The sequence below is a fragment of the Natrix helvetica genome (assembly GCF_964273705.1).
Source record: "Natrix helvetica genome assembly, chromosome: 4".
In the NCBI taxonomy this organism is placed as follows: Eukaryota; Metazoa; Chordata; class Lepidosauria; order Squamata; family Natricidae; genus Natrix; species Natrix helvetica.
Window position 1 is genome coordinate 153,381,922 of NC_138550.1, and position 22,061 is coordinate 153,403,982.

At 40.4% G+C, this 22,061-nt stretch overlaps 1 protein-coding gene across 1 annotated transcript in view; it reads right to left on the minus strand.

Moving 5' to 3' along the window:
• EXT1 (exostosin glycosyltransferase 1) overlaps positions 1 to 22,061 on the minus strand; it is a 333,345-nt gene that overhangs the window by 55,052 nt on the left and 256,232 nt on the right. The window contains exon 2 of the mRNA XM_081952824.1: positions 1,098 to 1,191. Coding sequence (XP_081808950.1) covers positions 1,098 to 1,191 — 94 coding nt within the window. The remainder of the gene's footprint in view (positions 1 to 1,097; positions 1,192 to 22,061) is intronic.

A 22,061-nucleotide genomic window follows, 5' to 3' on the forward strand; every position in this document is an offset into this window, starting at 1 on the left:
GAGAGAAAAGAGGAGGTTCAGTGGTGGGTTGCAGGCGGTACGCCCCGGTACGGGCGTACCGGAGCCTGCCCAGAGCACCGTATACCGTTCCGGTACAGTGCTCCGGAGGGCCCACCCGCCCGCCCGAGCTCCTTACCATTCTTTTAAGTCTTCAGAGCTTCCGCGTACAGCGCCTGTGCGATGCTCCACTGAGCAGCTGGAGTGTTGTGGAGGCTCGCGGAGGTGCTAAGATGCATGAGGGCACTGCACACGTGTCCATGTGGACGCCGCCAGGCCCGTTCCAACCATACTGGTTGGAACAGGATCCGGAACCCACCACTGAGGAGGTTCCATTTGCCTCTGGCATCTGGCTTGGGGAAATAACAGTATCTCACTCATGGCGAATTGTCCTGCAGGGCGAGTTGCCCCACAATAAGTCGCCTGAGGTAAATTGGCTGGAGTGAGCAGGGAGCTATGAGAGAGCGGCTGTGAATTATCCCATTCAGAGCTGAGGCAGTGATGCTAGCGTTTGGGGGGGGGGGTGTTGCAAATACAGATGAAGCTTTATTCGCTCATCCACTTTTCACCTCCAGTTGTCCCAGTTCCTAGCAGGCCATGGACCAGTATTGATCCATAGCCCGGGATTTGGAAGTCCCTATTCTTGCCTCCAGAAGTTGTGAATGCTCCAACACTGGAAGTTTTTAAGAAGAGATTGGATAACCACTTGTCTGAAGTGGTGTAGGGTTTCCTGCCTAAGCAGGAAGTTGGACTAGAAGACCTCCAAGGTCCCTTCCAACTCATTCTATTCTATTCTATTCTATTCTATTCTGTTCTATTCTATTCTATTCCATTCTCCAATATTTATTCTATTCTATTCTATTCCATTCTCAAATCCCTTATTCAAGCAGGAGACCCAATACTATTCCAGGCAAATAACTATTCAATGTCTTCTTTAAAAACTCCAGTGTTGGAGTACCCACAATTTCTGAAAGCAAATCATCCCACTGAAATATAATTTCTGCTCTGCTCTTCCTTTCCCTGTCACAATATTACCTAAGACAGAATTTTACTTGAGAAATAAAAAGCTTAAATAGAGCTAAGATGTCCATTGTTTTTACCTGTAGGGCCTCCAAGAACCTGAAGGATCCAAGCCTCCGGCCACGGGGGACCAGACAGAAAGTGGCATTGTGCAGCATTTCACGATAATCATATCTAAGGGGAAAGAGAATAAAATAATAAATTAACAATGGATCCCAAGATAATTGTGCATGAAAATATAAATATCTGGCACTGGACTTCTGTTGTTAGAATAATTTCTAGACAATTTCACATCTGTAGAGTTGACGTAAGATTAAGAAGAAAAAAGAGTAAGGTAAAATGCATAAATTAGTTTTCTCTGTTCAAGCAGAGTACATGGTAGGAGCACCTTACAATTTATTCTTATTTTTAAAAAAACTAAGGAAGGAAGAAAATTAATCCATGACCTATAGAATAAAAAGATCCAGAATTTTTGATTCAGAAAGCATATTGGGATGGTGATAATGATGACCAACGCCTAGTATTTCCTAGCCAGCATGGCTGACTGGGGGAATTCTGGGAGTTGGAAGTCTGTATATCTAAAAGTGGCCAAGGTTAAGAAACTTTGGTCTAGATCAGTAGTGGGATTCAGCCGGTTTGGGCGAGCTAGTTGTTAAATTGCTGGCTGGCCTCGCCCCTTCCAGGAATCCCCAGCACCCCATTTTGGCTCCCAGGTTAAGTGCAGGGAAGCCTACTAGGCCCAAAATGGAGTGTGTGTGTGTGTGGGGGGCATGGCCTATTTTTGCTCCCAGGGGGTGCAGGAGGCCGAGTGCTACCTGTCACACCCCCTGGCCACACTCACAATGGCCACACCCACCCAGCCGATCATTAGGGCAGAGAACCGGTTATTAAATTATTTGAATCCCACCACTGGGATAGCTTTGTCCTGTGAGCCTATGAAAAACACAAACTAATTTTCAGACACAAGCAAGAATGAATATGCTACCGCATGCTGTTTATCACTACTTTGTCTGCCATTGCTAACATTCTTACTAGGGAATTTTCTGTCTGCATTTCAGAAAACAGTTGGGAGTAGAACAAGTAACTCACTGGCACACCAAATCAGGATCAGGATAATTTTCTTTCAAGTTTTGTTTTTCATTAGGGAGATCACCAACTACAGTTCTGGATTACACAACGTTCTATTGGTCTGTACAGCAGAGTTCTGTTTCGTTTTAGAACAGTAGTTTGTACAGTACTGTGTTCTCCATGATCACTTTTAAACTATGAACGCTGGTTTAGCTTGTCATTTGAACAATTGTGATTAATTCAATAAATTGAACTGAATCACACAAAATCTTGATGTGGTCTGTGAGAAAGAAATCATTTTACATTTTGTAGGAATAGCACTGTGGTTGGAAAGATTGAATCCAGGCTTGGCCATGGTTAAAGCAGTCTACCAAAATCAATGGGCAAATTTAGTCCATTGATTTTGACTGCATACTCTATCCTGCACCTAACTTTGCACATTCTTTACCTTTCTTCAGAATTTTACTTCCCAAAGTGGTAAATGCCTAGGATTAACATTGTAATACCTTCTGATATATTTTATAATGCATTTATGTAAACCTAGCTTAAGTCGTAGGGACGTGTCAATTTTGGCTGATCTTGAAACACTAGAAAAGCGATGATTTGATTAATAATTGGATAGGATATCACCACATCTAGAGTGGGAAGAAAACCTTTGTGCCGGTCACAAAGAAAGCAGCAGGACCAAAGGTGGTATTCTATTGGTTCAGCCAAACCGGTAGTGGAAATCGTGGGCGGCCCCGCCCACCTGCCCCAGCTCTACAGCATCCCATTTAGGCCATTTTTCGCCAAAAACGCATGTATGGAAGTCTGCATGCATGCTTGGAGGTGGCACATGCGCTCACATTTGCCAACCGGTAGGGAATATCACCCCTGAGCTGGACACGTTCATATACACAGCAAAACCAAGCTCAACAGGAGGAAACTTTTACATTGTATTTATATGCTATAAATGGATATCCACATATATGAATATCAAACAAAGAATTTCTTGTTTAAAATCTATCTATCATCTATCTATCTATCATCTATCTATCTATCTATCTATCTATCTATCTATCTATCTATCTATCTATCTATCTATCTATCTATCATCTATCATCCATCCATCCATCTATCTATCTTCTGAACAATTGATTTTATTTTCAAATATTTGAATAGAGGCAAATGGACAAAATATATTGGAGACTTATTTTCTCATACATAACCTGTGATTAATGAATTAATTGAATGCATTCTGTAACTATGTTTTCAATGGAGACGTATATTGGTACAGAAGCTTCATCATCAATGCATCAACTTCTTGTCAAGAGAGAAGAAAATCTAATATCCATCCAAAGCCACCAAGATTAATCAGTCGGCAATAAAAATCCTCTTAATCAACCAGGAAAGGACAAAGAATGGATAGAATGAATCATATTGTGCAGCTATGGGTCAGCAAGCATGAATTCAATGAGAAAGAGGAACAATTCTTAAAGTTTATCTGCCTTGTAACATAAGAGTACAGACTAAAGAAAATAAAAATTGGCAACAACATAAAGGAACAATAACCAGTATTCCTCAAAGTTAATGCATTCAGCAACACACTTTCTTTCAAATTCCAACGAACTTTTGCAAAAGCTATTACCCGCCCCCCTACCCCTCCCATTAAATCCCTAAAAGTTTCAAGCCAGATTGTAAGCTAATGGTACTTTTGGCAAATCTGTAATGACTTGGAAACTGCCAACTGCTAAACTGATGTCAAGAAAGCCAAGATTAAATATCTCTTCCTACAGTTTCTCTCTAGCTTGAACACCAATACGTTTATTTCTCCAGAGACTTTTGCAAACTGCAAATAGGTGCTACTTTGACAGTTAAAATCATGCAGCAAAATTTACCCAACCCTAATAATCTCATTTAATCATAGCCTGGAGGCACTGATTTTTTTAAACATTCTTCTTTTTGTATTGGGCAGGGGAAAAGAATAGAATATACAAAAATGGAAATTCAGCTCTATTTTTATATTTATTCTCCTCGAAGATACAAAGACAGGTGTGAGCTAATTTTGATAGGACTCATCACAAGGAAGTCGGACTGGTTTAAACAAGGGTGTATAATTTGCATGAAAAAGGGTCCTTGAAATAAGTTAAGATGAACTTCACGAAACCCAATTAAATGTTCTACCTTTCGGTTATTTAAAACTACAAAACATCTAAAAGAAAGAGGAAAAAAGTCTTCTCACTATCTTTTCCTCCACTATCTTTAATCTCATGTCTTTAATTTCTCATTTATGTCTGCACAATTTCATTCCAAAGTTGATCAGCCAATTGTTAGGTTTTCAGTAGATTTCCACAATCACATCCTAAGTGTAGCATGGAAGAACTGACAAACTCACTATATAGCATCTATTTTGAGACTGACTGTAAAATAACTAGAAAAAGGGAAAAGTCTTTATTTATTTGCTCCTATTGCCTTTAGGATTTCAGTATAGAACAATCAAAATGCTACCATTGAGTTGTAATTTAAACATTTGTACACTGCTTTCTGTTTCACCCGTGTTTTCCAGAAAATAAGACAGGGTCTTATTTTTTTTGAACACCCCCCCCCCCCAAATAAGCACTTGGCCATATTTTCAGGGAGGTCCTATTATTTTTAAGGTGCAGGAGGTGGAGAACATGGTCACCTCATGGCTACTGTTGTGTTGCAATATTTTCAGAGGAGGGCTTATTTTAGCACATGCGCTCAAAAGCCCGATTGGACTTATTATCCGGGGAGGTCTTATTTTCGGAGAAACAGGGTAGTCTGGATCGGTACATCTTGTTTGGGTTTATATGTGTGGTTTTCTGTGCAATTCACAGAAAATCACACATAGAAGCCCAAACAAGATGCTCCTGATGATTTAAAAAAAGAAAACCAGAACAGAGAACAGAATCATAATAGTCATTTGGTGGCATTCATATTTGCCCTTTAAAGTTCAGATCTTCTGATGCTGTGTTGCAATATTTTCAGGGAGGGCTTATTTTTGGAGGAGGCTTATTTTAGCGCAAGCGTTCAAAAGCCTGATTGAGCTTATTATCCGGGGAGGTCTTATTTTCGGGGAAACAGGATAAGAACAAATTTTGAAGTTTTAATGTGGTCAAATGATGAAACACACAGGGAAGAATAGAAAACAGGATTTAATTTATAATTTTAATAACATTTAATTGTTAAAATTATATTAGTCAGATTTAGTGCTGGCTCACCCCTTTGCCCTGTATCTCATTTCCAGAGTCCTTGGAAAGCCTCTAAAAAGGCCAACTGTTCCACCCACCAAACTCTACCATCATTCTTGCATAGGTGCCATGCTAATCTGATCGGTATTGTTCCAATTTTAGCATACAGGCTGCCCAAGCAAGCATAACCTGAGTTTTCCTGTTTTAGCATCAGCCTGATGTGTAGATGCTCTCAATGCTTCAGTAAAAGCATTAAGCTTGGCTGCCCATTTCCACACCTCACTGCAGCCTGCAGCACAAATACAAGGTAATGTGACTTTGAACTAAGCATGGCTCCTTATGGCCACATTGATCAAACCTGCAGTTTTCTTGGGAGCAGCAGCTACTGACTTCTTCTAGCATGTGTTCCCAACTTGCCATTTCATCCTTCAGTCCTGGGATTGCTTATCCTGTTACTAATTAGGTGCACAAAGCACCCCCCCTTTTAAACAACAAAAAAAATGCAAATTGTTTGCAATCATTCTGAAGTGTTGGTGTGTAGGCTGTCTACTGAAGCTAAAATATGTCATTTTATCAGGCTTCCCAAACAAAACCTCTGCGGTAAAAATAAAATGAAAGTGACCCACATTCTGCATCATTAGGTTGTTAGGTTATGCAAAGGGATAGAAAGTGTATTTTCTTTTATTCTGCAACACTGATGACAGATTTACAGAAGGAGGAGTTTTCTGCTTCTCAGTCACCTTTTTCCTTATGCATCAAACATCTTCTTTTTCAAGATATGCTGCATGGAGAAAATACATATACTGCATATATGTATTTTCAAGAGGCAACTGGATTTTCCAGTTGTCCAGAAAGTCCAGTTGCTTCTTGAAAAAGCACCTTTGGGACAACAGTGACCTGAATGATTGAGAATCTCCATAGAGTCCATAGTATGGAGAATACTTTTCCATGCCTCAAAGTATAACAGTAGCAATAGCACTTAGACTTATATACCGCTTTACAGTGCTTTACAGCCCTCTCTAAGCGGTTTACAGAATCAGCCTATTGCCCCCAACGATTTGGATCCTCATTTTATCCACCTTGGAAGGATGGGTCAACCTTGAGCCTGATGAGATTTGAACTGTCAAAAGGCAGGCAGTTGGCAGTCAGCAGAAGTAGCCTGCAGTATTGCACTCTAACCACTGCGCCACTGCAGTATATGTACTTCTCACTAGGATCTACATGTATTAGTCCTAAGTCATCCATGTAAAACACACTTAAAGTTTAGAAAACCTACAGATTTTAGAAATGGACATTTCTTGCAGCCATGCAAGGACCTTCCAAACACTGAAAGAAAGCAAAAAGCACTTCGTTATTTAGAACTTGCACCATCTCAACTAGAAACTGGTAATTTTATCACTCTATCTAGGTAAACAATTTAAAAGTAGGAATGCTTGAAATGTCCAAAGAACCACATGATAGCAATCTCTAGTCTGAAGACTCATACAATTGGAGGAAGAATGTAGCTCGGTGAAGAAGCATTACCAACTAGGTGCAAAACCCCTAAGTTCAGATCATATGGAATATTTCCAAGAGATGAAAGAAATATCCGTCTTTTTACAGATCCTTTTCTCTCTCATTTCCTGGCAAGTTTTGAACGCTGCTGAAGAAAAGGAGAGGGCGTTTTCCAAACCTACAAAATGCATATTAGTGAGAGATCCTTCAAGGCCCTAAATGCTGGTCTCCAAGGAGGGAAGAAGATACTTTTACCTCCACCCCATTTCAGAAGAGTAGAAAGCATTGATTTTTGTGGGAAACAGATGAATAGTCTTAGATCCTCATTATCCAAAGTGATTGACAGACACTTTTCAGTGTTGGACCAACCCTTCTTACATATCAATTGTATGTTCTACTACTTTGATCCTTTTAGGAGTCAGGAGCACACGCTTAGGAAGAGGAGGACACATAAAAATCCATTGAATTAAAGATCAAAGGGATGTAGTCTTGCTCACCTACATGACTCTTTTCATTTTCTTCTTCTTTTTTTGCTAAAGACACTGGTTGCAGGCTATTCAGTATTTTTCAGCTGTGAAATCATGGAATCTATTCCTTCCTTCTGGATTCAGTTCCAAGTGGGGAGGGAAAAAGATACTGGATTCAGGGAAGTTGCTTGGAAAGAAGGTTTTAATGGTGGACAGGATCACATGCCTTGAAGATGTTGGGTGAAGGTAAAAAAAGGGAAGAGATGCTGAGAGGGTCTGAGTTTTAGACCCTCTCTGGGCTTTTGAATTTGAATTTGTCAGACTCCCATGGGGCCAAGCAGGGGCAACAATGTAGGTTGTCCTGAGTCCCAGGCTTGGTTGAGCCTTGCTGGATGATGATGTTATGAAAGGGCTTTGGGATTCCTATTATGGTTCTGCCTGAAGGAGGTAGATCTTTGTTATGTAGAATAGACTGGCCCAGGCCTTAATGGCCCATTGACAAAGGTGGAGGACTTATTTATTATTTATTAGCGTTTATATACCGCCCCCTCTCCCGAAAGGGACTCGGGGCGGTGTACAGTCCGTATTAAAATACAACAGATTAAAACATAGAAATAACTACAGAAATACATATATGAGAGGAGGATAAAATATGCCAAACTGTACAGCTAATAAATAAATCAATACAAAAGTTTAAAATATCAGATTAAATTTAAAACACTAGTTTCTGAGTTTCTGTCCCCCTTTTAGGGGAAACATTCTGTCGTCTTAATATTTCCTAAAATATTCAATTTTTCTAGGAGAGGGGTGGGTGATAACTTCCTACACTTCCTTCGTTCGCTCCCTCCCTCCCCTGTATCCCAAATTGGGTTTGCACTATTTTCTGATCCCTTCTCTGACACCCCAGCTCTTGTTTAACGGCCTCCAGATCAGATTTGCAAAGCACACTCCAAAACATTCTTCTTAGCTCTCGTGATCGGATCTCATGCTAGGAATCCTTCATCTAAAAATGTAGCGCAGTGGTTAATTATGAACTAGTAATTAAATTAGAAATTCCAAGAGAGAATTCATCTTCTACGTGAGGGTTAGTTCTCACACAGTCAGCTGAAAACTGTATGATAGCAGGTTTGACTGTTACCAAAATAAGACACCAATGGAAATTGAAGCTCTGGTGTAAAAGAAAACTTAGTAGCATTTACATGCTGTGAGAAAGAAAATAGCGCAGAATTTTTTAAAATCCTGTTTCCACACTGCTCCATAGAGCAGTAACTAGAATTCTTTTGTTAAAAAGCTAAAGGTTCCCCTTGCACATATGTGCTAGTTGTTCCCAACTCTAGAGGGCGGTGTTCATCTTCATTTCAAAGGCAAAGAGCCAGCGCTGTCCGAAGATGTCTCCGTGGTCATGTGGCCGGCATGACTAAACACCAAAGGTGCACAGAACGCTGTTACCTTCCCACCAAAGGTGGTTCCTATTTTTCTACTTGCATTTTTACATGCTTTCAAACTGCTAGGTTGGCAGAAGCTGGGACAAGTAACGGGAGCTCACTCTGTTACGCAGCGGTATGGATTCGAACCGCCGAACTTTCTGATCGACAAGCTCAGCATCTTAGCCATTGAGCCACCACATCCCAATTAATTTTTTTCTGAAATATTTTCAGAAGTTCTCAAATTCTTGTAAGACCGTGGACCAAAATATGCCTGTAGATTACACACCAAAATTTGCCCCATGCTGTAGACATTCGTTATGTTAAAAACTGAAATATACTTCTTAAAACATGTCTACAGGAAAAAACAGCTTTGAAATATGGTGTCTTTCATTAGAGGTAGGCCTCGGCTTACAACCACAACTGAGCCCAAAATGTCTGTTTTAAAGCAAGACAGCTTTAAATGAGTTTTGTCGCATTTTAAGACCTTTCTTGCCATGGTTGTTAAGTGAATCTGTCTTTCCCACTGACTTTTTCTGTCAGAAGGTCACAAAAGCTGATCACATATCCCTGGGACGCTGCAACTGTCATAATTATGAGTCAGTTGCCAGGTATCTAAATTTTGATCATGTGGATGCTTCAATGGTTATAAAAGCGAAAAATGGTCATAAATCGCTTTTTTCAGTGCCATTGATACTTTGAACGGTCATTAAATGAACTGTTGCAAATCGAGGACTACGCGTGCAAAAGTGATCAGAGAAAATTTAAGATGGCTTTTATGACCTCATCACAATTATAGGTAAAGATATACAATTGACAGGAATCAAACTATAATGCATATCCGTTGGATACAACAGATTAAAATAAGCTCTGTTTGAAATATCAATGCTTTTCAAGTTACAAATCTACTTAAGAAAGTGAAACATTTAAGTGTTTTGAATCATTCATTGAAAATACGCAGTGGAACTGAGTTATCCTCCTAATAAATATTCTAGACCTCAAGGAGTTTATTATTAGCATGCTTTATGATGGCATTGGTAAATAACTTTAAATTTTAAGAGTACAGCTTTAGAAGTTAGCACCCCTGATTTACCATGTGAATCAATTATTTCTCCTTATTCAGATAAAACAATGGATACAGTACCACCTCTGTCCCCCAGTAGGGAGAAAAAATCTTTTTTTCAAACAGATTATACTAACTTTTAATTTAGAGTCAAACAAGTAGCTGTGCTATATGACGGTTGAAATAATAGCATTAGAGAATTCTGCAACACAGATGAAGACCCCAGAAAGAATCACATAATAGTTATTTATGCATTTCCTATAAAATGTCATTTGAGTTCTAGTTGTTTCAAGTTTGCCTGCTATAGAAAATATTGTCAGCTTAAATATCAGCCAAAAAAAAAAAGCTAGTCGTGAGAAAAAAACCTGAAAAAACCTGATACATTTACCATATTTTTCGGAGTATAAGATGCACCTTTTTTCCTCAAAAAAGAGGGTGAAAATCTGGGCGCATCTTATACACTGAACGCAGCATTTTTGGCCTACTGAAACCCCGCCCTTTTTGCAAAAATGGACATGCAGAGGGTTTGGGAGGCTTGGAAAGTGCTCCTGAGGGCTGGGGAGGGCAAAAACAAGCAAAAAACGGGCGTTTTTTGCCCCCCCAACCCCCAGGAGCACTCTACAAGCCTCCCAAAACCTCTGCATACCGCCCTTTTTTGCGAAAAATGGGCTGGTTTTTGCTCGTTTTTGCCCCCCCCCTAGGGTCCGAAAAATACAGTATGTGAAATGTGAAATGTGTTAACTGAAGGTATAAATGCAGATATATAAATAACGGTCATCTCTAAAATAAGATACAACCCAGCTCATCATACGGAAGAACGCAGGGACTAGCTGACTCATGCATTCTGACTGTCTTGTGTTCTAGGTGTTGCTAGTTAACTTTAGAGTTTTATGTGGAGGTGGTCCTCGACTTATGACCGCAATTGCGCCCAGAATTTCTGTTGTTAAGTGAACTTTGCCCCATTTTACGACTTTTCCTGTCACAACTCTTAAGTGAATCACTGCAGTTGTCAAGTTAGTTACACGGTTGTTAAGTGAACCTGGCTTCCCCGTTGACTTCGCTGGTCAGAAGGCTGTGAAAGGTGATCATTTGATCCCGGGACACTGAAATCATCATAAATACGAGTCAGTTACCACGCAGCTGAATTTTGATCATGTGACCATGGGAATGCTGCAATGGCCGTGTGAAAAATCGTCGTAAGTGGCTTTTTTCAGGGCTGCTGTAACTTCAAAGGTAAATGAACTGTAATAAGGACTATCTGTAAGTTTTAAAAGTTAGGCTAAATGTCTAGGGCAGGGGTGTCAAACTGGCAGCCCACGGGCGGGATATGCCGTGCACAGGCCACACCCACTCCAGCTCCGTGAATGTGAAAAATGGTCACGTGACAGCAATGTGATGCGGCACGTTTGACACCCGTGGTCTTCCAGATACTTGCCCCAAAGGTACTTTCCAAAAAGGCAATTGGATTTTCCTGGTTTTTTTTTTTTTTCTTGAAAATGTTTCAATTCTCATCCAAGAAGCTTTTTCAGTTTTGAAACCAAGAAAACCCAGTTGCCCGGTTCAGGCGAACTGGTAGCTCCGAAGATCAGCTGAGAGCGAACCGGTTCGCTCTGACCTTTGGGTGGCCCAGCCTGCTCTCCCCTGGGCTGTACTCACCTATATTTCCTTGTTTCTTAGCTCAGCTGATAGGCGCGGCAGAGTGGGTTGCCGTGCCTCAGCTGTTTTCCAGTGAACTGCGCATGCAGCATGCGTCAGGCGTGCATGTGAGCGAAGTGCGCGCTCAGCGAACCGATTGTTAAACTGGTAGGATCCCACCCCTGGATAAAAGCACCTTTGGGATAAAATCTACACTCTTGTTACATATAACCTAAAAGAATTCACTCCCAAATATGTCCATGATAACAACAAATAAATTCAGACTTGTAATTTATGAATGAGTTCTACTTAAGGGAACACAACATGCTTCCCCTTCATGGATCTGCTTAAAGTTGTTTGAATCTGCTGAAATTAATGTGAATAAATCTTTCCCCAAGGTCCCGTTTGTGAAAATCTCTCACCATCTCATCAGATGTATGGAGATACACCCACACCCACACCCACACCCCTGATGAGATAACAAATAGATAGGAAATGCCATTTGACACAAATATTTCACCTGCTGGACAAACATTTCAAATACTCAAATACATTTCAAATACTCAAATACATTTCAAATACTCCTAACCTATCTTAGTTCTTTCACATCAGGTGGAACATCTAAACATTAGTGAGCAATTTTTGAAATATCCCTATTACTTGTCATTTTTATCCTGAAGGCTGTTTTATTAGAACTGAACAGAAGTAGAAACTTATTATACGGGAATCTTAAACCTTATATATTGTGTAACTTATGGGACCAAATTAAAAAAAGGTCAAATTTGGCTGCAGACAGAAACACATTGCTGAAATCTCAAGCCCACTAAATTTTTAACATGTTCGCCAAAAAAAAAAAAAAAAAAGTATCCCCAAATACTCTCTATTACTTGCCACTGATTCTCCTTAATTGTTTGTCTTAGATTTTAAATCATGTGATCTGGAACCCGTTAATATATACAAGTTACTGAATTTTTATTGGTTTTACCTGGAATAGCTTACAGTTGAATATGATCTGAAATCAAACCTCATCTCACCTTAAATTAATATTCTGATATCCTATGCTTACAGTCTCAACAAAATACTCTCACATTATGAATTTAACAGTTATTTTACTTCAGGTGGGTGTTTTGGAAGGATTTGGGCTCCTATCCTAGTGGTACCTAATGTTAAGATGCAGAGAATATCAAGGTTGTCTCTGGTAGGCATAAAACATTTATTCTAATATGATGCTAAAGAGCTAACTTTCAATATCCTTCATATAATCTAAAATACATTAACTATTAAGCATAGATGCTCATAGATGGAACAGCACGTGAGATATATAGATGGGTGAATTAATTGATACTACTCTTGATGCTACTCTTAAGAATCTACATTATGCTTCCTCACAAAGGATTCTTACTGCAAGATAGCAAATTTGCTCCAGGCTTAACACTGATTGAACAGCCATGAAAGTTTTCTGTTTTATTTATATTAAACCTTAAATGTAAATGTACAGAAGTATCTCAGTTATTCTGCTGTGTGTTCAAGGTAATTCATCTACAATATTTTTCTCACAGCTGTAGACAAACTGTTGGGGTAAAATGATTTGCATATTAATAATAATAATTTGCATTAACCCACATTATGAAATGCGTTTAAGGTAGCATAACACCACTTTCTGTTTCTGGGGTAGTGGAATTCTAACATACCAAAACAATTATATCTGTAGAAGGAATAAAAAGATATGCAATATATTATTATGAAAACTTCCTTCACTGGATGGAAGAGAAAACTTGTTTCAAATTAATTGTGATCAATTCTTTAAGCCTTCTACTGCAGCAACAGTAAGTAGAGGATTACCAGATATTCCCTTTGTCCCTGACAATTCTCTGTCTAACCTGACATTAATTTGAATTTTAAAATAACCATGGAAAACTGGCACGTTGCAATGAGCAATTGTAAGCTAACTTGTAGCATTATTGCCTTCAGAAATCTCCTAGGCAATTTTAGAAATTTTGAGTGAATAGGTTTTGCAGCTCTATGCCTTGTTTTTAAATGAGGGAGGGAGGGAGGGAGGGAGGGAGGGAGGGAGGAAGGAAGGAAGGAAGGAAGGAAGGAAGGAAGGAAGGAAGGAAGGAAGGAAAGGAGTCTACAAGTTTGAGTATAGAAGCGGTGGTGGTAGAGATCCCCCAGGGAAGCTAAAGAAGAGGGTGGGAAAACAATCAACCATTGCAAATCTTTTCTGAGCATGCCTCTGACTTTCTTCGAAAATTTCATTTCTACCACTAGCTCACAAATATTGCTTGCTTCAGTGTCAGAGTCCTGGAACATGTCAGGTCATGTGTCTTCAGCAAATTATTTGATTTAACAGAAACAAAGTGTAATAAGATTCGATTTAGCCTTTATAGTCTCATTCTACAGTATGTTGGCCATCATTCCCATCATATATATATGATATATATATCATGATAGCGACTTTTAAGATTGCTCATTAAAAAATGAGGCCCCGGCTGCTTTTGAAAGGTACTCAAGGAAGCAATAGGCATTGATTCACGAAATTCTACAATCGATGGAAGAAGATATTCAACTCTGATTCTTTTTCTTAATCATTGGGGCTGCATGTCAATAGCCTTATAATTACAAGTAACTTCCTTTCCAATATTGGTGGTAAGACTGTGCATCAGGCTAAGTCTCTTCCTGTTCACCTCAGACGGCTCCATCAGCCTTCTCAGGACATCAGCTAGTACAGGGGTCCCCAAAACCCAGGCTGGAGCCCAGTACTGGGCGGTGGCCCATTTGGAACTGGCCCATGCAAATGGCGGGCAAGTGCTCATGTCTCGCCAGCTGCTTCTGCAGAACCATCTCCTCTCCCCCGCACACCACAGCTGCCAGTCCGCAAAGCTAGAAACATTGGAGACAACTAGACTAATAGACATCAGTCTTGCCAAGCCGTAACACTTTAAGCAACTCAGATAGATTCTCTCTGCCTAAAATAGATTAAGAATCCCTAATCCTCAAGAAATCGAGTGGAGGCCATCACACCAGGGATGGGTAACCTTTTTTTCCTCGCACGCCAAAATCGTGCCTGTGACAGCGCACACACGTGTGCCCATACCCATAATGTAATGTGCCTGCCCTTGTGCATACGCTCACGACCCCCCCCCCTGTTTTGGGCCTAGCAGTCCTCCTGAAGCCCCCTGAAACAAAAAAATGGGGCACCGGGAGCGTGCCTTTCCCCTGTGCTCTCTCCCATGCATGCGCATGCAACCTCCTCACCCCTGTGCATACACGCATGTCTCTCGCCTGCACAGCAGAGACCCGAAAATCAGCTGGGTGACGGGAGGGGGGCGGGCATGTGCAGTCGAGCTGAGCTGGGCAATGGCTTGCATGCCGACAGAGAGAGCTCCATGTGCCACCTATGGTAAAGAGTGCCATAGGTTCGCCATCGCAGGGGTACACAATCCAGGCTTCTCAGTAGCATCTCCTTTGCTTTGGAATAGGCTGTCCCTTCTGTCTCCACTTCAGAAAGCAATTGAAACCAAGTTTTTCCCAGTGGGTCTTCAAGACGGAAGGGACAATGGTACAGAAGCAGCTCAGGGAGAAATAATTGTGTTATTTAATTTGGAGGCCCCCTGCTGTGCTGCACATAGGCATATCTTTCAGTGTGGTCTATGCAATGTATGTGCCAGGTTTTACTAGAAGCATTTTCAAAGTTACCAGAATTGTAGGAGGAGACAGCGTACACAAATATGCAAATAGATAAATAAATTCTGCCTGCTGAAGTTGATGGAAACAGCCTTGCTTGCACTCCTATGCCTTACTTCATTCCAGAAGAATCTGTCACACATTTTATTAGCTTTCAGGCTCTTTTCCACAATGATTAAGTGGTGCATGCTTCCAGCTATAAACAAATGGCCCTATTTGTAATCAATTCTAATTTATTCACAGTTTAATTGAAATATCCCTCCTTTTTACCACCCGTAGCTGAGAAAACATACACGACCTCATTTATCATCCAGGTATAAACATGGAAATGCTGTGTTGGCACTTTCCCATGTTCTTGTAATTTCCATTTACAATATTGTACAATCTCTTCCTCCTCCTCTTCCTTCCTTTTCCTTTTCTTCCTCCAAACTTCTTGGAATTCCTGATTCTTTACTATTCCACCCATTATAAACAGCAGGCAAGAGTTCAGCTCAATTTGTTAAGACATAACTCACATATTTCCAGGCATTTAAGGTTTTCCCCTTCTTACGTCATTGAAAATATTACCCCAAATTTAAGAAATTACTCCTCCCTCTCCCCAAATATTGTGTGACTCACTCTTAAGCTAATTTGAGCACTGATTTTAAAAAAAAAGGATTTCCAGTCATTTTGCTCCAAAATAACCATCATAAAAAGGGTTTCTTTTATTCAAAATCAGAAACTTTATAACCTCCAGCAAATAAAGAAGAACCTTTTTGCAGTAAATAAGGAGATCCATGAATAATCTATTACAGTGATCAGATTGATAGTCTTCAAAAATGTAAATGTAGGATTCAGTTTTAAACTACAACTCTCTTGAATTTTATCAGTCTAATCCAGGGGTGTCAAACTCGTGGCCCGCAGGCCAGATGTGTCAAGTCCTAGCCCCGCTCCCGCTTGGTTTAGCGAAGGGGAAAAAAGTCCAGATATGTCACTTGCCGTGATGCCGCGAGTTTGACGCCCCTGGTCTAATCCTTTCCTTTTAAAGCACACATAAAAGCCGTAAGTACTATACAAAATTAGGGGAAGCTACACTGAAAATCCTAATCAACGATTGAAAGCTGGCTTCAAAAAACAATTGTCTTATTTCCAATAAAGTCTACTGCATGGAGCAAGCACGCTTCAATGAATCTATCTTTTGGGGATTTTTAGAAAAACATCATAATCCACAAGCCAGAGCCAACGCTCTATAAAGTTGTCTAATATTAAAGAACAAGGTACTTCTAAGTATATTGACTTTTGCCAGCCAGCTGTCCAATGTGGCAGTACAACATATCCCGTAATGTCAATGCCCTTTCTGCAAACCTGCAGATCTCACTGGAAAACACTCTTTTTACCAACAAAGCATCTGGATTCATTAAACATTCAACAGCTGAAGCTATTAAATACTGCAGGGCAAATGACAAGTAAAAATAGAGATTCTCAAGAGCAGAGCATGATTCCTAGTAAACATAGCCCTGGCATGTTCTTGGTTACACTAACAACTACAGTCATTTATTTTATTATTAAATTTGTAAGCTCCCCTCATCTTCCCTAAAAAGCGACTCTACCAAGTGGTATCTTCTCCCAGTCTGTTTTTTGTTTTCTCCAATTTCCTAATCCAGCATATAACAAAGGAATTTCCTGAAGAAAACCCAACCATCAACGATACGACCCTGCTTAGCTTCCCAAATCAAATTAAGTCAGCCATGTGCTGCCACATGCTACTGTAGTCTTTCATCATCATCATCATCATCATCATCATCATCATCATCATCATCATCAATCATCGCAGTCAGCCAGGTGTTTAGTCTGGGTTGGGCATTTTTGTCTACCTATCGAGTCCTTATCAAGGACCTGAGATAGGCACATCTGGATGTTTGATGGTGTTACAGATATCATCGCAGGATGGAAGCAGTTCCAAGTAAAGCTGCCTTCTGAAATTGACTGATGGCAAATTTGTCAATGCCTTACGGTGTTCAAGTGGTGCCCCAGTTGTTTTGGGACTGCACCTAAGGTGCCTATTACTATATGGTACTGCCCTTGCGTGCCTTTGCCATAGCCGTTCTATTTCTATTTGTAGGTCTTTGTATTTTGTAGTCTTCTCCAAGTTCTTTCTCTTTTATTCTGCTGTCTCCCAGGCAGTGCCACATCCACTATCCAGACTTTTTTTTGTCTTTCTTATCGACAACTGTTAAGTCCGGGGTGTCATGTGGCAGGTGCCTGTCTGTCTGAATTCTGAAGTCCCAGAGCAATTTCACTTCTTCATTTTCTATGACTTTCTCTATTTTACGGTCCCATTAGTTCTTGCTTACAGGCAAATGATATTTCTTGCAGATCTTCCAATGCATCACCATCATCGTCATTTGCAGGCTATAAAATCCCAAGACTTCCCGGTTAACTAATTTGCAACACAGGAACACAGGCCTATTATATCAAGAGTCCAGAAATACCGCAGAGAAAGTAAGAGCAGAACTGAAACCCAACCCCTGATTTTGTGCCACAGAATTTTCTTGATGGCTCCTTTTCCATAAAGCACCCTGGCTTTTAAATACGCTTTCAAATCACACTTGGCGGTGAAGCACAAAGTGAGATCCAGGTTTTGTAGGAAAGTCAAGAACTCATCTCTGTGACAGGGCCCCAATTCTCAAGGAAGGCTTCTGAAAGCCTAATTGGATTCTCACACCATGACCATTAAATTGGCTGTCTGGATTCATGTTCAATGTCATTTCGGGATCTTTTTAAACTCCCACTCGGTACAAATGTCAAGCTACTTTCTAGTTGGGCTCCCTAGTTCTTATGAACAGGAAAATAAGTTTGGAAGGTGGGAAAAACATAATTGGAACCCCCCCCCTTAAAGGGCTAATTGATTTCACAGGTGTTTAATTATCATTTGCTGTGAGATAATACCTTGTAGTGCCATAAAAAATGGATTTAATTTTCGAGAACTTGCAGAATCATTGCCAAAGCCAAGTTAGAGCTAAAGGAAAGATAATTATTCTATAAATCAAACACACTGCCTCCTTTCTTTGAATTTTTTAATACTCGGCTATAATGATATCTGATGACCTTGCAACCAACATAAAAAGGATTTTTGTGCCAAGCGCTGAGAGACAGGCATGCGAGAATTTCTCTTTATCCAGTTCGTTAGCGTTGGATTAGCCAACCATAGCTTGCTTGATGCAGACAATCCAAATATATACCATGGCATGAGCAAAATGGTAGCATACATACAGCTGATATTCTGAAGTTCCAAAGGAGACTACAGAATCAAAGCAATGAATTCTGAAACCATAGGGGGGGGGGGAGATTAAAGGATTCCAAGAATCCCTTCTTCTCTCCGGAAAAGAACTCCATGAAGACTCAGCTTCCTTGGAATGTGATCAATATGAAATGCTAAGGAAGGGAATGAAGACAAAAAGCGTAAGGACAGGAAGAATAAAATGGCATGACCTGGATGAGGATATAAAAGGTAAAGGTTCCCCTCACACATATGTGCTAGTCGTTCCCGACTCTAGGGGGCAGTGCTCATCTCCGTTTCAAAGCCGAAGAGAGCCTGCGCTGTCCGAAGATGTCTCCAGGGTCATGTGGCTGGCATGACTAAATGCCAAAGGAGCACAGAACGTTGTTAGCTTCCCACCAAAGGTGGTCCCTATTTTTCTACTTGCATTTTTACGTGCTTTCAAACTGCTACTTAACTGGGATACTATCTTAATAGCATGGGAAGAACCTAGATGGCAGAAAGATTATTTGGACCTGTCTTGTGTCCTTCAGATATAGTTGGCCTTCTACTTCTAAAAATCTCAGCCTCCTGTCGTCTTCTTGTCAAGGATTCTAGGATTTTAACTCCATCATGTGTGAAGGATAACCAGGTTGTGCATGGCGGCTTCAGATAGTTGATTTTTATATTACCTAAGAATTGCCCCTTTGGTGCCTTGCTTCATCAGGTAGCTTCCATTAGAGAAGCATGGCATAACCCTCTCCATGCCAAGAGACTCATCTCTCCACTGATGGAGGCAAAGTTGGCACGGCAAAATAATCAAGACCTATTCCTTTTAACTAAATGGCCAGCAAAGGCTGTAAAAAGTAACCCAATAAAAACCACAAATTATTATTATTTTTCTTATGCCTTGTGATTCTTCATGGAATAACTTCAATTCTAGAAGTGGCATGCCTGAAAACATCTATAGGGGGCTTGTTTGGAAAAGATTAATAGCACATAATGACGGGAGCTTTCACCATCTTTGAACTGAGTTGCCTAATCTGTGTTGCAAAAATCCAGGTGGCCACTGAGAAGAAATTAAAAATACTCCTGTGGAACTCCAGATTTTTGTAGCCCAGATCTGAAAGACCAACCTGTAAAAAAAAATGCAGATTAACAAAAGGAAGAAGGCAGCACAGCTCCTACACCTAAGATATAATGTCACTATGCAGATGGGAACTAACGAAGGTACCTTAAATCACATTTACCGCCACTAATAGTTGCTGGGCTGCTCACCATGCAGTGCTATGCTATATATAAAAATACTCCGATACAGAAGCCATTAAAGTCAGACTAGGTTCTATTAAGTGAAATATGCTTTAAAGATCTCACAGGATAGGGGTATCTTCAGTGAAGAGGCAAAGCCTGTTTCATATAAATCAATGCGGTTCCTTGGCTGGACATATTGCAGCAATTTTTTTTTTCCAAGGAAAGAGGTCACGGAATCTAAAACCCTTACTGTATCCAGAGAGAGGTTTCTTGTTTAATACTTGGAATAGGTAGGTTAAAGTCCATACTTACACCAGTTTCCTGGTAGTAGAGGCATCATAAAGACCAACAAAAGCTATATAGGGAAACACTAACAGAAAAGAATAGAATAACAATAACAAACAGAAAAGAATAACAATCTATTTCTCATTGTCTATGATTACTAGTGGGAGGCTGACGTTGAGCTTGTCAATCAGAAAGGTTGCAGTTCGAATCCCTAGCCCTGCATAACGGAGTGAGCTCCCGTTACTTGTCCCAGCTTCTGCCAACCTGGTAGTTCGAAAGCATGTAAAAAAAAAATGCAAGTAGAAAAATAGGAATCACCTTTGGTGGGAAGGTAACGGCGTTCTGTGCGCCTTTGGGGTTTAGTCATGCTGGACACATGACCCTGGAGACATCTTCGGACAGCACTGGCTCTTTGGCTTTGAAACAGAGATGAGCCCCGTCCCCTAGAGTTAGGAACGACTAGCACATATGTGCGAGGGGAACCTTTACCTATGATTACTAATAGTTCCATAAATAAATCCCCCCTAAAAAAGGGTAGTAGCAACATGATTAGAATTGCAAATAAGACTAAATGAAATTATCTGACCCTAGTTAATGGGAAGAGGATGCCATTGGACATTACAATGGTGGAAACCTCGATATTTCGACTTGCCCTGATTGCTAAATTTCAGAACAGTACATTATAAAATTTCTCACTCAAAGCTTTCTGTTTTATCTCACTTGGATGTCCTGGTTGGCCCATCAAATATTTCCTATTCTTGATTCCATTCTGTTTGCTCACTTTTGAAAGCCACGGTAGATATCTTCCCAAATGAAATCAATGCCTTTCCATATGCTGTCTTGAATTTGCCAGGCAAGGAACAGCTGCTGGGGGCACCTGTACTCCTTATGCATGGGGGAGAAAATATGCCTGAAAGTCAGTTTAGGTTCTGGAACCAGAAATCAATCTTCCCAAAAGGTTTTGCATTGAAAGACAGGAAAATGCCCCAAATGCATTGGTACTCTATTCAAAGTTTGTAGTGGCATGTTTGTAGAAAAACAACTTCAGAAAATTTTGAAAAAAAAAACCTCCTTTGTTCTTAGCTATTTAAACTAGTTTTGTTCAGGGTGGAATTGATTTAAATCCAGTCGATTTAAATCACAATTTAAATCACTAGTAATACAATACAATACAATACAATACAATACAATAGCAGAGTTGGAAGGGACCTTGGAGGTCTTCTAGTCCAACCCCCTGCCTGGGCAGGAAACCCTATACTGTTTCAGACAAATGGCTATCCAACATCTTCTTAAAGACTTCCAGTGTTGGGGCATTCACAACTTCTGGAGGCAAGCTGTTCCACTGATTAATTGTTCTAACTGTCAGGAAATTTCTCCTCAGTTCTAAGTTGCTTCTCTCCTTGATTAGTTCCCACCCGTTGCTTCTTGTTCTGTCCACAGGTGCCTTGGAGAATAGCTTGACTCCCTCTTCTTTGTGGCAACCCCTGAGATATTGGAACACTGCTATCATGTCTCCCCTAGTCCTTCTTTTCTTTAAACTAGACATAGTAAAAAGGCTTGATTTAAATCAAGTCGATTTAAATCATAATTTTTAAACAGTAACTGTCATCTCTGTTCCACAGCAGCTCCTCCTCTGACCCGCTGTTGACTCACCAAGAGTCCTAATATTGCAGGATATACAGCCTCATCAGTGGTGGCATTTTACCAGTTTGGAACGGTTCGCCCGAACTGTTAGAGGAAATCGCGGGTGGCCCCGCCCACCCCCTCGGAAATCGCGGGTGGCCCCGCCCACCCACCCCAGCTCTATGGCATCCCATTTAGGCCCCTTTTTTTAGCCAAAAGCGCATGCGCAGAAGGCTGAGTGCATGTATGCATGCTCACATTTGTGAACCGGGTAGGGGAGGTAAGTGAATACCACCCCTGAGCCTCATGCTAAATAACTCAGCTCTATTTCATGCGGAATAAACTAAATTATTAATGTATCTTAAATAGAAAACTATCTTTAGATAGATATTTACTCCGAAAGCATTTTATTAAAATAAATTAGCTAAATTTTTTTTTAAAAAAGCCCTTGGGGAGAAAGTACAGGTAGTCCTCAACTTACAACAGTTTATTTACTGACCGTTCAAAGTTAACAACAGCACTGAAAAAAAGTGAGTTATGGCCATTTTTCACACTTACGGCCATTGCAGCATTCCCCCATAGTCACAGGATGAAAATTTAGATGCTTAGCAACTGACT